Source organism: Leucoraja erinacea, chromosome 26 (assembly GCF_028641065.1).
Source record: "Leucoraja erinacea ecotype New England chromosome 26, Leri_hhj_1, whole genome shotgun sequence".
Lineage (NCBI taxonomy): Eukaryota > Metazoa > Chordata > Chondrichthyes > Rajiformes > Rajidae > Leucoraja > Leucoraja erinaceus.
The window spans coordinates 8,334,240-8,351,314 of NC_073402.1; the positions used below are offsets into that span (position 1 = coordinate 8,334,240).

Sequence of the window (17,075 nt, forward strand, 5' to 3'; positions counted from 1 at the left end):
TTCTCTGCCTCAGAGGGCGGTGGAGGCAGGTTCTCTGGAGTACTGATTGGGGATGATCAGCCATGGTCACATTGAATGGCAAATGGCCTATTCCTGCACCTATTGTCTATTGTCTATGATCTTGGGTTGGAGGCAGAAGTGGAGGTGTGGGGTCGGGGCACTCTGAGGTTGGAGGCCGAGGACGGGGAGTTCTCCTGATGCGGGGAGATCTGTGACAGTGTGGGATACAGTGGGCTGGCCATCGTTGGTGGGGTCCCGGGTCCAGGGGAGGGAGGTAGGAGGAGAGGTCTAGCTGCCATCTGACGTCCACAAGGTAGAGGCCAACCAGCAGACGACAACGGCAGCCTACTGGTCAGAACGCACAGCTTTCCACTCGTTCTGCATCAATCCCAACCGTCACAGCTGGGATTGATGCGGAACGAGTGGAACGCTGTGGGTTCGGACAAGGTGAAGATGGAGTGAGTGGGGACAGGCAGAGAGAGGAGGCAATTGATATCACAGCAGCAATTGGGAATGAAAAGGTCTCGAATGAAAAGGTCTCGAAAGGGTGTCCGAGAGGTTGGAGAGTGTTGAAGACACAAGGAGAGGTCATCGGTGGTGGGCGAGGGCTCCTTGCCGGGGAAAGAGGCACAAGGCAGAGGCAAAGGAAAGGGGGGGGGGGGGGGGGGGGGGGGGGGGTAGCGCTTCATCACCACGGGCACGGGGCACGCTGAGGTGCGGAAAGGCGAGGCCTGTGAATGGTTTGTGTACCTGAGCCTGAGCTTCTAGAATATTCCAGACCACGGTCTCGCAGTCATCCGTCAGTATCTTGAAGAGTGTGGCCCGGCACTCGCTGTCCTTCTTCAGCAGGAAGAGAGCGGCGTTTTCTTCGGGCGAGGAGGGGATGTCATCCACCTGCTCCTCAGCAGCTGGGGGGGGGGGGGGGGGGGGGGGGGGGGGGGCGACAGGGACATGCGTTAGATCAAGCCCAGTGAAACAATCCACTGAGAATAAACACGGAAGAGGGAAAGGGAGAGGGAGGGTTTTCTCCAGGTGCTCCGGTTTCCTCCCACTCTCCAAAGACGTACAGGTTTGTAGGTTAACTGGCTTGGTATAAATGTAAACATTGTCCCTAGATTAGGACAGGGTCGGAGTGCGGGTATCGCTGGTCGGCGCGGACTCGGTGAACGAAGGGCCTGTTTCCGCACTGTGTCTCTAAACTAAACTAAAAAGGTGCCATTACCTTAGAAACTCCTGCGGGGAGCCACAGTCGATGGGCAGCACTGGGATCGAGCAGCTTCTCGACAGCACTGGCTGGGTACGCTTGAAATCCAAGGGATGACGGCTCTCAGCCTCGTCCTTGCGGTGGGCCGAGGCAGGCACGGACAGGCTGTGATGAAATTCACCGGGAGAGGGGGAAAGGGACAGGGAGAGGGACGGAGAGGAGGGGACGGAGAGGGGGGGACGGAGAGGGGGGGGGGGGAGGAGAGAGGGGGAGGGGGGGAGAGGGGGGGACGGAGAGAGGGGGGTGGAGGAGAGGGGGGGGGAGAGAGGGGGGGGAGATCATCAATGCAGGAATGGCTTCTCTGTTGCAAGAGCAGGGGCTGAAAGGCCAAAGGTCATAGGTGGGGAAAGCACATCAAGATCTGACCCCCAAGTGTCTGGATGTTGGTTGGGACCTGAGTGTACAGTGTGGTGGTGACAAGTGAGGAAGGATTTCCATCCAGTTAGCACCTATTGTCTCAATACATTACTGTCGGAGGCATGGTTGGCCCAGTGGCTCAGCTACTGGAGCAGCTGCCTCAATGCTCCTGTGACCAGCATTCGATCCTGACCCTATGTGGGGTTTGTACGTTTTTGTTGTGACTATGCAGCTTTCCTCGTGGTCAGTTATCTACAGAAACATAGACCATTCAGGGCCCGTCCCACTTGGCCGCCATTTACGTGACAGGCCGGTAGTGACATCACCGTGCGCCCGCACAGCCATCTGGAGCGCGTGACGTCATTTGAATATAGACACAAAATGCTGGAGTAACTCAGCGGGACCGGCAGCATCTCTGGAGAGAAGGAATGGATGATGTTTCAGGTCGCGACTCTTCAGCCTGAAGAAGGGTCTCGACCCGAAACGTCACCCATTGCTTCTCTCCAGAGATGCTGCCGGTCCCGCTGATTTACCCCAGCATTTTGTGTCTATCTTCAATCATCTTGGCCCCGCTCTGGGTGTAGGAGTGGGGGCGGATCGGGATTTGCAACGGCCGTGAGCCCCAGGCCGAGCTCGGCGATCGTTTGCCCGCTTCTGCTGCTGTTGGAGGCGAGACGTTGCACCACGCCAGGGACTTGGGCCTGTCCCACTTTGGCCGTCAGTTACGCAACAGGCCGGTGGCACGACGAAGTTCACACTGCTCCACGCCACTCCATGCTCCCGTCCCGCGCTACCCACACGCTAACAGTTCACGTAAATGGCGCGCGAATCTGCGCGATTCACTTCCATACTTGTTTCCATCGGCTGATTGCTTCTCTTTCCGATTCAGTCCTATTCCTCCCCATTCCTTCCAACGATGTCAACTGCATCCCATTCCAATGCCCCCCCCTTAAACATTCTTCCACTTAGTCCTCTCTGCCACCGGACCCGACTGCCACTGCCAGTTACCTCTCACTCACCATCCCACTCAGCTCCGTGTCCCTGGCACCCAGTTCATGCTCATACCTGGCTTTGGGGGCAGTTTTTTCTTCCGACTGAGGAAGGTGTCCTTGAGGAGCTCGGCAGCCGTGGCCCTTTGATCAGGGTTGGGCTCAAAGCCACGGAGAAGGAAGGTCTTTGCCTCGATGGACATGGACTCTGGGATCTCCGGGTGGATCTTAAACATTCCCACCTGCAGCCAAACAAGCAGCAAGTCAAGACACGCGAGCCGGTGGGCGCTGGAATCCGCAGCTACAAACACGCTGCTGGTGGAACTCAGTGGGTCGAGCAGCATCTGCGGGGGGGGAAGTGAACAGGCGACGTTTTGGGTCCGGACAGGAATTGGAAGCTGGTCAGCTTCAGTCTGATGTAGGGTCCTGACCCGAAACACTGCCCATCCACACCCTCCACAGATGCTGCCCGATTCGCTGAGTTCCTCCAACATTCTGCTTTTGTCCCAAATCCATCTGCTTTCCTTGTTTCTGTACAACTGGGTCACATCATCAGTCAGGTTACCTTAAACATAGCAGCCTGCGGCTCTCCCAATTCAAAGAAAGGTGGTTTTCCTGTGGCCATTTCAATGACAGTGCAGGCCAGAGACCAGATATCTGCAGGCATCCCGTAGCCTCTTGGTCCTTTGTCAATGATCTCTGGGGCCATGTACTGAAGGGTTCCTGCAGGATGAAGGATGCGTGGAAATGAAACAGTGACCAACGTAAACCCAGTTCTGTCACACCCAGTGTGGTTAGTCCAGCCCGTGCCACTGAACCCAGCCACGCCACTGCGAGCGCATCACATCACATCACATCCAGCACACAGGTAGACCTTCACACATCACCGCAAGCGCCATCACAACCCACGCCACCAAACCACACCCCGACACGCCCAAGATGCCCGGTCTAGTGCTGTGGCACCCCACACCCAGCGGCACACCCTCATGCAGGCAATGCCACCGGCACCAGGCCATTGGACACCAAAGGTACATCACGAGTACTCACCTCCCCACCAGCAAAGGGATCTACAGGAGGATTTGCCACAAAAGGGCAACCATTGTCATCAAAGACTCACACCACCCTGGCCACACTCACATTTCACTCCTCCCATCGGGAAGAAGGTACAGGAGTCTAAAAAAACCATGACCACCCGGCTCTTGAATAGCTTCTTCCCAACAACCGTCAGGCTCTTGAACACCGCACAACACTAACCTCAATGATGAACTTCTGTGGACTTCCTTTGGCTGTACTAAGGACCCTACGCTTTACACACTAGTATTTTGATTTATGGATGCTATTATATATTGCCGTTGGGTGTTATGTTTACAGGCCTGTTCTGCTGCTCCCAGCAAGAATTTGATCGTTCTGTTGTCGCACATTTGACAATGAAACACCCCCGACTCTGGATAGTGTAACCCCGGCTCAGACACCAACTTCCACCAACACATGGAATAACACCACTGCCAAACTTGGAAATGCCTAACTACCAATGGGCAGCCCTAAGGAACCAAGCCCTACATGTACCAAACCCAGCCACACATTCACTGTTGCTACGGCACTGAGGAGCTGGGTAAAGGGGGCAGGACACGGAGACCAACCCCCCTCACCGACCTCAAGTCAGTCACCTGTGAACGTTTCCGTGCAGGGATTGATTCCCGCGAGCCTCTTCGATGTCCCGAAGTCGGAGATTTTCAGCACTCCGCTGTAGGTGTTTATCAGTACGTTGTCTCCCTGTGGAGAGAGATTTTATTAAAATTAAAATGTCAGTGCGGAACACGGCCGAGAACTACTGTCAGCAAGTCACAGGTGAGGACAAGGAACTGAGCACCAGAAGCGATGGCCAAGCACCTGGCTGGCTGGTTGTCCAGTCCCTCCCTGCTCATTGTAATCCTCCTAATTATCACTGTAGCCCATTGCCTGATAGGTTGGGGAGACATAAGCTAATAGGACAAAGAAGCACTGACGTGCTTGGTGCCATGATGAGTCTCATTGTCTACAACTCGTTTTCACCCAAACCACAGCTAACAATGGCCTGTCTCCTTTATCAGCAAATAAGAATTTAATTGTTCCAAGAATTTCAATGTCCCAGCTACACTTGTCCCACTTGCCTGCATTTGGTCCATATCCCTCCAAACCTGTCCTATCCATGTACCTGTCTAACTGTTTCTTAAACGATGGGATAGTCCCAGCCTCAACTACCTCCTCTGGTAGCTTGTTCTATACACCCACCACCCTCTGTATGAAAAACTTACCCCTCGAATTCATATTAAATCTTTTCCACTTCACCTTGAACCTATGTCCTCTGGCCCTCAATTTTTCTACTCTGGGTAAAAGACTCTGTGCATCTGCCCGACCTATTCCTCTCATGATTTTGTATATCTCTATCAGATCACCCCTCATCCTCCTACACTCCATGGAATAGAGACCCAGCCTATGCAACCTCTCCCTATAGCTCACACCTTCTAGTCCTGGCAACATCCTTGTAAATCTTTCCTGAACCTTTTCAAGCTTGACAACATCTTTCCTTGTTTGGCCTATATCACTCTAAACCGTTCCTATCCATGTACTTGTCCAAACATCTTTTATACATTGTTTATAGTACATGCCTCGACTACCTCCACTGGCTGCTCATTCCATATACTCATCATGTATAAACGAGCAAGTCCCAGACTTCCTGCAATTGTCCCCAGGGTGTATCTGACACGGGATGGAACCCAATGGCAACGTAATAATGGGCAGCGATTCCGCAGCATGTTGTGCCACGGTGGGCCTGCTACTGTAACCATGGCTGCCTGCCAGAGAGCTACGGTTCCGTCACTTCTTCATATGTGTCGTCATTCGATTCTTTTTGCAATCCTTCAAGTGTAATTCTTAATCAGTTAAAAATTATAATAGTATTATTTATCTCAGTGCTTCTATTGGAAGCTTTTGCTCTGGTCCACATGCGTGAGATGCATTAATGCCTCGAGACTTCCGGCACTTTGCTCAAACTTCCCACGGGGAGGTGCCCCGGAGTTGGTGCGAGCTCTTTCCATTGGTACCGATGCCTCACACCTGACTATTTTATCGATAATGGGGCGGCACAGTGACGCAGCGGGTAGAGCTGCTGCTTCACAGCGTCAAGAGACCCAGGTTCAAGCCTGACTATAGGTGCTGTCCTTGTGGAGTTTGCACGTTCTCCCTGTGCCAACGTGAGTTTCCTCTGGGTGCTCCAGCTTCCTCCCCCATCCAAAAGACGTGTGGGTTTGCAGGTTAATTGGCCTCTGTAAATTGCCCTTAGTGTGTACGGCGTGGATTTAAAAATGATATAACATAGAACTAGTGTGGTTGGCATGGACTGGATGGGCCAAAGGGCCTGTTTCCATGCTGTATCTTTCAATCAATCACATTCTATGTATAAATAATCCTCCAGACTTTTACTACCCGCGGGCAGTACCATTGAGCTCCTACCCTCTCCAGTTGGTAGGTCCTGTAAGCATGCTGGTCGCCAAGACCCTGTCCCTTTTAACATGAAGAACGTTACCCCACCCTGAGGTATGTGTTGGGATCTGAGGGATGGCTGGGTTTAACAACACTCTCCCAATCCCACCCACCCCCAGGTTTCCCCATTACCTTAATGTCTCTGTGTACAATCTGATTCTCATGCAGATACTTCAGCCCTTCCAGGATCTGCCTGGTGTAGAAGACGATGGTGGCTTCATTGTCTTTCAGGGGCCCCCACTTGGAGTGCAGCAGGGCGGAGAGACTTCCTGTGTACAGAGGGTCCATGGGGTCCATCACTTTATCATTGCTCAATGAAAGAGAAAGACTACAGAATACGGGTAGCGGAAAAGACCCAGCGAGTGTGCACAGTCTGAGGGAAATGTGAGCGCTCGGATCTGGAGGGAAACTCTGGGAAGATCAAGAGTTGTGGGAAAGCACTGAATGGACATCACACATGTAGTTTTGGAGAGGGTGCAGAAGAGGGTAACCAAGATGTGGCCTGGATTAAGGAGTATTAGCTCAAAGGAGAGGTTGAACACATTTAGATTGTTTTCTCTGAAGCATTGGCAGTGGAGGGGAGACTTGATAGAAATATATAACATTATGAAAGACACATATCGGGGAGGCAGGCAGAACCATTTCCCCAGAGTGGAGATATCAAAGACTAAAGGGTTTAACTTTAAAGTGAAAGGAGCAAAGTTTAAAGGAAATGTGCAGGGCATTTTATTTTACATGCAGAGTCGGGGGAGCCTGGAACACGCTGCCCCGGCTAGTGATGGTAGAGGACTACAGATGCTGGCTAATACACAACAGAACACAAAGTGCCGGAGTAACTCAAGGGCCTGTCCCACTTACGCAACCTTTTCGGCGACTGCCGGCACCTGTTATAGGTCGTCACAGGTCGCCGAAAATGTTGAACATGTTGAAAATCCAGCGGCGACCAGAACAAGGTACGATTCTTTCGGCGACTACTCACGACCGTACAGGCTTCACCCCGCGACATGTCGCCTGTATGATCGTGAGTAGGCTTCTCCATCGCCCAATGAGTCGTAGCGTCTTTCTGGTCACCGCTGGATTTTCAACATGTTGACATTTTTCAGCGGCCTATGACAGGTGCCGGCAGTCGCCGAAAAAGTCGCGTAAGTGGGACAGGCCCTTCAGCAGGTCACTTACCAACTCTGTAGGTGTAAACTATCCATGTTCTCCAGAGATGCTGCCTGACCCGCTGAGTTATTCCAGAACTCCGAGTCCTCTCAGATCATATATCAGTCCTTCCATAAGCTAGGGTACAGTCCCAATACTCCAACCTACCTCATTGTGGACACTGGACTTTTCTCTTGAACTGTTATGCTACATTGCTGATAACGGATATTCTGCACTCTTCATTCTATCTCTGGTCCTTGTGTTTCACCTGATTATATTATGTACAGTATTACCTGACTGGAATGGATAGCATGGAAACAAAAGCTTTTCACTGTATCTGTTCATGTGAGCATAAGCATAAGCCATTACACATATATGTTACAGATTTGCAGCCGATTCATCAGCAGGAGGCCGGCACACTGCCACACGTCCAGGAGCACAGGAATTACTTGATGGAAAGAAGGTTAACACTGTTTCTGATAGTCAAAATGGAGTTACTGCCTAATCCCAATAACTAATCTCAATGGCCCTGCTGTGAGGAAGGGAATCTCCAAATTGTGGATAGTTTCGGGAACCATGGATCTGGAGTTTCCCAAGATCTGACATATGCATCCTTTCCACTCCTTTCCCCAATCCTTTCCACTCGTCACTTTAATTTCATGTTTCATGTATCTTGGTTGGCCGATCAATTTCCCTCCTGGGATAAAGTTCTATGGTATGGTATTGTATGTATTGCATCCTGAATTACCCACACGTTGTTCCTCAAAGCGCCACTTTCTGAAAGAAGGACTCACCTCCCGGGACCTCCTCCATGAAGATTTTGATGAAGCCGTCCTGGCTAACCGATCCCAGGTACTGGACAATGTTGCGGTGTTTCAGGCGCTTGTGGAGAGCGATTTCTTCATGAAGTGGTTGCGAGTATCTGAGTGGGGCGGAGGAAAGGACACAGAGTCATGAGAGCCAGGATCGAACCCCAGTGCGCTGCAGATGATGTCGGAAGCACAATCTTTCCCTTCTCATGATCTACTGCATCCATCCACTGCAACCCAGACATTACATGCTGGATGTAACAGGGGGCGCGATACAGTGGTGCAGCCGGTAGAGCTGCTGCCTCACAGTGCCAGTGACCCCGGTTCAAGCCTGACCTCAGGGATGAGTGAGGAAACCAGAGCACCCGGAGGAAACTCAGGCAGTCAAAGGGAGAATGTGTAAACTGCACACCGATAGCAAACGAGGTCAGGATGGAACCCAGGTCTCTGGTGCTGTTAAGCAGCAGCGCAACCTGCTGCATCGCTGTGCTGCAAATATCCCCGGTGTGCATTCCTGCGGGAAGTGCTCCAGCCGCAGCTGGTGTCCGACTGCATAGGACAGCTGGAGCCAGAGGGCAGGACTGGCTGCTTGGTGGTCTTGGAGGGGAGGATGCTCCTCAAACTGCGGAGTATCTCGGGCAATACAGCTCAACCCCCTCCGTGACACTGGTCAACCTGAGGAGCACCTTCAGCAACAGGCTGGTTCCACCAAGATGCAGGACAGAACGCCACAGGAGATCTTTCTTCCCTGTGGCTATTAAACTGTACAACTCTACTTCCCTCTGTCGTGGGGCAGACTGACCCCTCCTCCCCATTCTTTGCACATCCCCAATCAATCAATCAATCAATCAATCAATCAATCAATCAACCTTTATTGTCATCTTGCAAGCAACAGTTGTACAGTGCAAAATGAAAAGACGTTTCCCAGGGAATAGCGGAGCATCGCACATGAAATTTAAAACATTTCACACATAATAACACTAAAAACAATCCAGTCCCTGATGGAACAGTATAAATAAATAGTTAAAAGCAGGTAAAACACAACGTTAAAATACAATGAACCAATCATAAAAATGTCCGGGGCAGCTGATTTGAGTGGCCAGTGCCAGTTATTAAAGTTTTCGTGTCAGCCGCAGAATCAAGTGACTGTGAGTACAGAGTGACTGTTTAGCAGCCTCACAGCCTGTGGTAGGAAGCTGTTTAGCAGTCTTGTAGTCCGGGCTTTGATGCTTTGATATCTCTTGTCTGATGGCAGGAGATCCAGGTGTATGTGGAGGGGGTGCAGTTTGTCCTTAGCAATTCTGAGCTTTTTTCAGACAGCGGCTCTGGAATAGTTCTTGTACCGAGGGTAGGGAGACGCCAATGATTCTCTCTGCTCCCCTCACTACCCTCTGCAGAGCCTTCCTGTCCGAGCAGTTGCAGGTGCAGTACCACGTATTTATGCAGTACGTGAGTACAGACTCCACCGTACACCTGTAGAAAGTCCTGAAGATGTTGGCGGGGAGTGAGGCCTGTTTTAGTTTCCTCAGGAAGTGCAGTCGCTGATGGGCCCGTTTGACGGTCCCAGTGGTGTTCCTGGACCAGGTGAGGCTGTCTGTAATTTCCACACCGAGGAACTTTATGCTCTCCACTCTCTCCACTGTAGTGCCACTGATGTTGAGGGGTGTATGCTTTGGCTGCGCCCTCCTGAAGTTGACAACCATCTCCATTTTGTCGACATTTAATTCTAGATTATTTTTGCCGCACCAGTCCACTAGTTGTTTTACTTCCTCCCTGTACATTGATTCGTCCTCTCCGCTGATGAGTCCCACCACTGTTGTGTCATCCGCAAATTTTATGATCTTATTGTCCCTGAATCTGGCAGCACAGTCATGTGTGAGCAATGTGAACAACCGCGGGCTGAGTACACAGCCTTGAGGGAATCCGGTGCTCAGCGTGATCGAGCCTGAAGTGTTCTTGCCAACACGGACTGACTGCGGTCTCTCTGTCAGAAAGTCCAAGATCCAGTGACACAGGGTGGTGTTGAGGCCCAGCAGGGTTAGTTTCTCCACAAGTCTCTGTGGGATGATGGTGTTAAACGCTGAGCTGAAGTCAATGTACAGGATTCTGGCGTATGCGTTATTGTTTTCCAGATGCGTGAGTACTGTGTGCAGCGTGGTAGAGATGGCATCCTCTGTAGAATGGTTGGGGCGATAGGCAAACTGGAGGGGGTCTAACGATGAGGGGAGGCTGGCAGTAATGTGGGGTTTCACCAGGCGTTCAAAACACCTCATTATTATTGGGATCAGGGTGACAGGGCGGTAGTCATTTAGGCAGGTAACAACTGGTTTCTTCGCTATGGGGATTATCGTGGAAGTTTTGAGGCATGTGGGGACAATGGCTTGACTAAGGGAGATGTTAAAGATGTCTGTTAGCACATCTGCTAACTCCTCAGCACATTCCTTGAGCACACATCCTGGGATGTTGTCGGGTCCGACTGCTTTCCACGAGTTGACCTTAGACAGGATTCTCCGTGTGTCCATTGAGTCTATGGTCTACTTTCCATTTGTCACTTTAACTTCATGTTTCATGTATCTTGGAATCATGTATCATGGAACATGAGATAAAACTTAGCACAAACATAATTCAGTTTAAAAAGATGTACAAAAACACTTTTTTTAAAGGATATTGGGATGAGGATAGGTGATTGTGTGGGATATTTGTTATACTGATTAGTAAGTATGCAGTAAGTATTGGATTAGTAAGTATGCAGATGATACTAAGATAGCTGGGGTTGCGGGTGATGAAGTAGTGTTTCAAAGTCGACAGAGAGATTTATGCCAGTTGGAAGAGTGGGCTGAAAGATGGCAGATGGAGTTTAATGCTGATAAGTGTGAGGTGCTACATCTTGGCAGGACAAATCAAAATAGGACGTACATGGTAAATGGTAGGGAATTGAAGAATGTATGTAGGTGAACAGAGGGATCTGGGAATAACTGTGCACAGTTCCCTGAAAGTGGAATCTCATGTAGATAGTGTGGTAAAGAAAGCTTTTGGTGTGCTGGCCTTTATAAATCAGAGCATTGAGTATAGAAGTTGGGATGTAATGTTAAAATTGTACAAGGCATTGGTGAGGCCAATTCTGGAGTATGGTGTACAATTTTGGTCGCCTAATTATAGGAAGGATGTCAACAAAATAGAGAGAGTACAGAGGAGATTTACTAGAATGTTGCCTGGGTTTCAGCAACTAAGTTCCAGAGAAAGGTTGAACAAGTTAGGGCTTTATTCTTTGGAGCGCAGAAGGTTAAGGGGGGACTTGATAGAGGTTTTTAAAATGATGAGAGAGATAGACAGAGTTGACGTGGAAAAGCTTTTCCCACTGAGAGTAGGGAAGATTCAAACAAGGGGACATGACTTAAGAATTAAAGGACTGAAATTTAGGGGTAACATGAGGGGGAACTTCTTTACACAGAGAGTGGTAGCTGTGTGGAATGAGCTTCCAGTGAAGGTGGTGGAGGCAGGTTCGTTTTTATCATTTAAAAATAAATTGGATAGTTATATGGATGGGAAGGGGAATGGAGGGTTATGGTCTGAACGCAGGTATATGGGACTAGGAGAGATTATGTGTTCGGCACGGACTAGAAGGGTCGAGATGGCCTGTTTCCGTGCTGTAATTGTTATATGGTTATATATTGAGAAGGGTGATTATAGGGTGATGGGTTGTATATATGACTAAGAGATACTGTATAGTATATGAGGATTTTTTCTTTTATTTTTTCCTCTCTTTTTTCATATGGCAGTAAATATTTGATTAGTGTATAAATGTAAATAATTTGGTGTACATATAGCTGCTAAATTTGTATAAGATAACTATAAGCAGTTGAATAATGGGTGGGAATTAATAAGCTTTGGCTTCGTCCTGCTCCTTTTCGGACACATACGATTTCATTTATTTTATAGATATTGTTTATGATACTTTATAAATATTCTTGTTTTGTATTTTTGTTTTTTGTATGCTGTTTCACACTTGCTTTTGATTCTTTTATTCTGTTCAAAATATAACAACCATATAACCATATAACAATTACAGCACGGAAACAGGCCATCTCGACCCTTCTAGTCTGTGCCGAACACATAATCTCTCCTAGTCCCATATACCTGCGCTCAGACCATAACCCTCCATTCCCTTCCCATCCATATAACTATCCAATTTATTTTTAAATGATTAAAAACGAACCTGCCTCCACCACCTTCACTGGAAGCTCATTCCACACAGCTACCACTCTCTGAGTAAAGAAGTTCCCCCTCATGTTACCACTAAACTTCAGTCCCTTAATTCTCAAGTCATGTCCCCTTGTTTGAATCTTCCCTACTCTCAGTGGGAAAAGCTTTTCCACGTCAACTCTGTCTATCCCACTCATCATTTTAAAAACCTCTATCAAGTCCCCCCTTAACCTTCTGCGCTCCAAAGAATAAAGCCCTAACTTGTTCAACCTTTCTCTGTAACTTAGTTGCTGAAACCCAGGCAACATTCTAGTAAATCTCCTCTGTACTCTCTCTATTTTGTTGACATCCTTCCTATAATAGGCGACCCAAAAACTGTACACCATAAAAAGAACTGTACACCACAAAATAAAGAATTTAAAAACAAATTAAACAATTAAAATCGTGTGTTTTATGACTGTTGGTAGATTAATTTCCCTCCTGGGATAAATAAAGTTTATCATATTGTTCTGGGGCACAGGTGAGAAGGGGTGGGATACAAAGAGGTGGTGATTGGGGGTCACACACCAGATTAAAGAGAGGGATATGCCAGAGGGCTTGGCCATCAAGGCCATGTGTGCAGTGTTTAGGAATAAGGGAAGGGCGAGGGGTTACATTCGTGGCCTCTCAAAAATAAGCAGGAACAGACACATGGGTAAATCACAGAAACACATAAAAGCGGTAGAGATTTAAGGGCCCGTCCCACTTGGGCGTTATTTGGCGGAATTTACGCGACATCATTTACGAGTCACGATGCATTACGCGCGCACGGTGCGTAGTGACATAGGCAGTGACGCGCGGTCACGTGTGGCGCCCCAGGATTTTGGGATGTACAAAATCTTTGCGCGCCATCTGCATGATGTGTAACTGATGCCCAAGTGGGGCAGGCCCTTTAGTAGTCAGGGATTTTAGCATCCCATCATTGATTGCCTCAATCGATTCCCTCATAAATCTAAGCTTACAGATCTCCATGTTTGAAACGCCCACAGAGTTCCTATCCCCATCCCAGCATCTCCCCTCCTGATCTCCAAGATCTCTTTATCTTATACCTCTTAGGACAGCGAACCTCGGAGATCTTCGGACCTCCAATTCTGCCCTCTCTGCCTCGATCCTCAGCTCTGTAACTCTGATCCTCACTCTGCCTCTCTTCGTCTTTCTGACACACTTGTTCGATCCAAGTGCCTGATCATCCACCCTGATCTCTCCTTGCATAGCTTGAAGCCGGAAGAATCCTGCCAGCATTCGGGAATGGTTTACAGTGATGAAGACACATTGTGAAGAATACTTGTTCGTGCACTGGGGTTGCACGGGCTGCCCCGGCCCAGAGTCAGCAGTGTTAGTTATTACCTGTTGTCTCTCTCTGGAATCTCTTTGATCGCAATGCGGACTTGGCTGTTGAGGTCCCGGCCAGCATAGACCACACCATACGTTCCCTTCCCGAGGATCAGCCGCTCCCCATTCTCAATGTACTCATAGCCGTACTGTGCAGGAAGCAGGAGAGGTTCATTTACATGGACTTTCCGCAGTCAGGATGCCCTCCCCCCCCCACACCACGAGAAATATGAAATACTATGAAATATGAAATACCTCGGTAGGACAGGCACAGTTAAAATGACAGCCTGTCTGCTGCACACAGCAAGATCCCACAAAAAACAATGTGCAATATAGTCTTATCACTGACTCCAGCTCAATGAGATCCATTATAGGGATGATGTGGAGGTTTAGGACAGGGCACAGAAGATATTCACCAGAATGTTGCCTGCATCAGGGGATGTTACCTATAAGGTGAGATTGGACAAACTGGGATTGCTTTCTCTGGAATATCGGAGGTACGGGAGAAGTGTATAAAATTGTAAGCGGCATAGATAGGGTCGACAGTCAGAACCTTTCTCCCAGGGTGGAAATGTCCAAGACTAGAGGGCACAAGTTTAAGGTGAAGGGGGGGCAAGGTTTAACGGAGATGTGCAAGGCACATTTTTTACACATAGGGTGGTGTGTACCTAGACCACGCTGTCAGCTGTGGGGTCGAGGCAGATATGATAATGGGGTTTTGAGAGGCTTTTGGATAGGCACATGGCTATGAGGAGATTGGAGGGATATGGATCACGTGCAGGCAGTGGAGATTAATTTAACTTGCAACAATGTTCATTGGGGCCATTATGGGTCAGAGTACCTGTTCTTGTGCTGTACTGTTCTATGTTCTACGAGACCCAACTACATGCATCAGATCAGTACCCTTAAAGTTACACATACTCTGCGGACAGGATGGCTTTTAATTATGAAGCAGTAAATCTCCAATATATTCAGGTAACCCACTTTCCTCTCACACAAGGAATTGCGAGCAAAATACAAAGTATATTTAATAAATTAAAAAGTACTTTATCTCTGAGGGGCTGTTTGCCTCCAAATGATATTAATGTGAGAACTCTTTGCATTAAATGTAACAAAAAATGTTTTGAACTACAAAAAATATTAAACTTTAGAATGCCTGCAGGATACATAGATGGCCAAAGGGAATGTACGATACAAAAATATTGGTTAAGGCAGTAGATGCCATTTACAAGACTGCAACAAGGTTTTTAAACCAACATTTATTACAGCAAATAACCCGCTGAGTTACTCCAGCACTTAGTGTTTTGCCGTCTCCATTGATAATGGTTGTTAAGGGCCTGTCCCACTTACGCAACTTTTTCGGCGACTGCCATCACACGTCATAGGTCGTTGCAGGTCGCCGAAAATTTCCAACATGCTGAAAATCCAGCGGCGACCAGAACAAGGTACGACTCTTTGGGCGACAACTCACCACCGTACAGGCTTCACCCCGCAACATGTCGCCAGGGTGTCGCCTGTATGGTCGTGAGTCGTCTCCTCAGTCGCGCAAAGAGTTGTAGCGTCTTTCTGGTCGCCGCTGGATTTGCTTTTTTTTTTTTTCTTTAATAAATCAACACAAAAATGAAAAAAGACATGTTAATAAGAAACACTCAAATAACACACAAAAGAAAAATACAAAAATATACAGAAACATAAAAGAAATAGAAATAATAAAAGAAAAAAATATATATATACAAAACATAATTTTTTTTTTAGATATAGATTATTTTCATATAACACAACCATACCATCAGTCACACACCCCACCCACCCCACCCTGGCTAATTAAGAGTGAACATGTTGAACATTTTCGGCGGCCTGCAATGACCTATGACGGGTGCTGGCAGTTGCCGATAAAGTTGGGTAAGTGGGATATGCCACATATGTAGTTAAACAGTGCTGTCACCAGGGAGAACTCACCTTCTCTCTTTCAAAACAATGCCATGGGGTTTTTTTCAGCCTTACGGAGTGACCCTCATGTGAACATCTCATTGGAAAGGCTGCCCCACTGACATAGAGCTGCCTCTCAGGACAGCAACGGAGAGTTCACCTTGTTACACACTCGTCTCTGCAATGGGAGCTTCACCCCGCAACCTTCTGAAGTAGCCGAGCTCAGGCCAACAAAGCAACAGCTTAATCACAGAGGCACAAGGAACTGCAGATGCTGGGATATTGGGCAAAATAAAAAATTGCTGGAGGAATTCAGTGGGCCAAGTGCCATCTGTGGAGGGTGTGGGGTCCCGATCTGAAAGGTCGTCTGTCCATTCCCTCCGCAGATGCTGCCCGACCCGTGCAGTCTCCCGGCACTTTGTGCATTGCATCGGCTTCATAATTTGTGCTCCTCCAGCCAATCGATTCACTTCTCCCTTCTTCCACCCCCTTCCCCTCACCCTCTGAGCTGCATTCATCTCCATTAACCATTCCTCAGCCCACTTGCCCAATTGAGCAAGATCCAGCTGTAGTTTGGCAACATTTGCAATTTTTAAAGTGGCAAATTAAATCATCCCATTAAATGGAGGTAGCGATTGTGTTTAACTACAAATTGCTGTTGTGTTTGGGTTTGCTGCCCTTCTGTAATGAAACATACAAATGATTTCTAGATCTAGTTCTTCGGGTTCTGGTGGCACAGGAGTTGGCGGCCTGTTAATGTTGGTCAACACTGCGGGCTGTGCCCCACCCACTCTGTGCCCCACTCACCTCCAACTGCTCCTCTGCCGGTCTCAGCCCATCATCGGCGGCCAGCTTGGTTTTGTCAGTGAAATAATTCAGCAGCTCGCAGAACCTGACGAGAGAAGAACAAGCACGTCACCAGGGACATCTGTGACCGTAGAGGGTCCACCTGCGTCAGATCCCATCTCAGCAGAAGTAGATTTTACCCTCGCTCCTGCTGGATTACCTGGAAGATCGCAGTAGAGCACCATAATGTTTGGGACACAGCAATGTCATGTAAATGAAAGTAGTCATGTTTAGTATTTTGTTGCATATCCTTTGCAAGCAATGACTGTTTGAAGTCTGTGATTCATGGACATCACCAGTTGCTGGGTGTCTACTATGGTGATGCTCTGCCAGGCCTGTATTGCAGCCATCTTTAGCTTATGCTTGTTTTGGGGGCTAGTCCCCTACAGGTTTCTCTTCAGCATGCTCAATTTGATTCAGATCTCGGTAACTTGGCCACTCAAGAATTTACCATTTTCTAAGCTTTGAAATACTCCTTTGGTTCTTTAGCAGTATGTTTGGGATCATCGTCTTGCTGTAGAATGAACCACCGGCCAATGAGTTTTGAGGCATTTGTTTGAACTTGAGCACATAGGATGTGTCTATACACTTCAGAATTCATTATGCTACTACCTGTACCATCAACAGTTGTATTATCAA

General features: G+C 48.3%; 1 protein-coding gene across 1 annotated transcript in view; it reads right to left on the bottom strand.

Moving 5' to 3' along the window:
• si:ch211-1i11.3 (mitogen-activated protein kinase kinase kinase 5) overlaps positions 1 to 17,075 on the bottom strand; it is a 125,053-nt gene that overhangs the window by 24,195 nt on the left and 83,783 nt on the right. Inside the window, 9 exon segments of the mRNA XM_055656092.1 lie at positions 751 to 908; positions 1,206 to 1,389; positions 2,691 to 2,852; positions 3,176 to 3,333; positions 4,278 to 4,383; positions 6,265 to 6,401; positions 8,073 to 8,200; positions 13,677 to 13,810; positions 16,398 to 16,482. Coding sequence (XP_055512067.1) covers positions 751 to 908; positions 1,206 to 1,389; positions 2,691 to 2,852; positions 3,176 to 3,333; positions 4,278 to 4,383; positions 6,265 to 6,401; positions 8,073 to 8,200; positions 13,677 to 13,810; positions 16,398 to 16,482 — 1,252 coding nt within the window.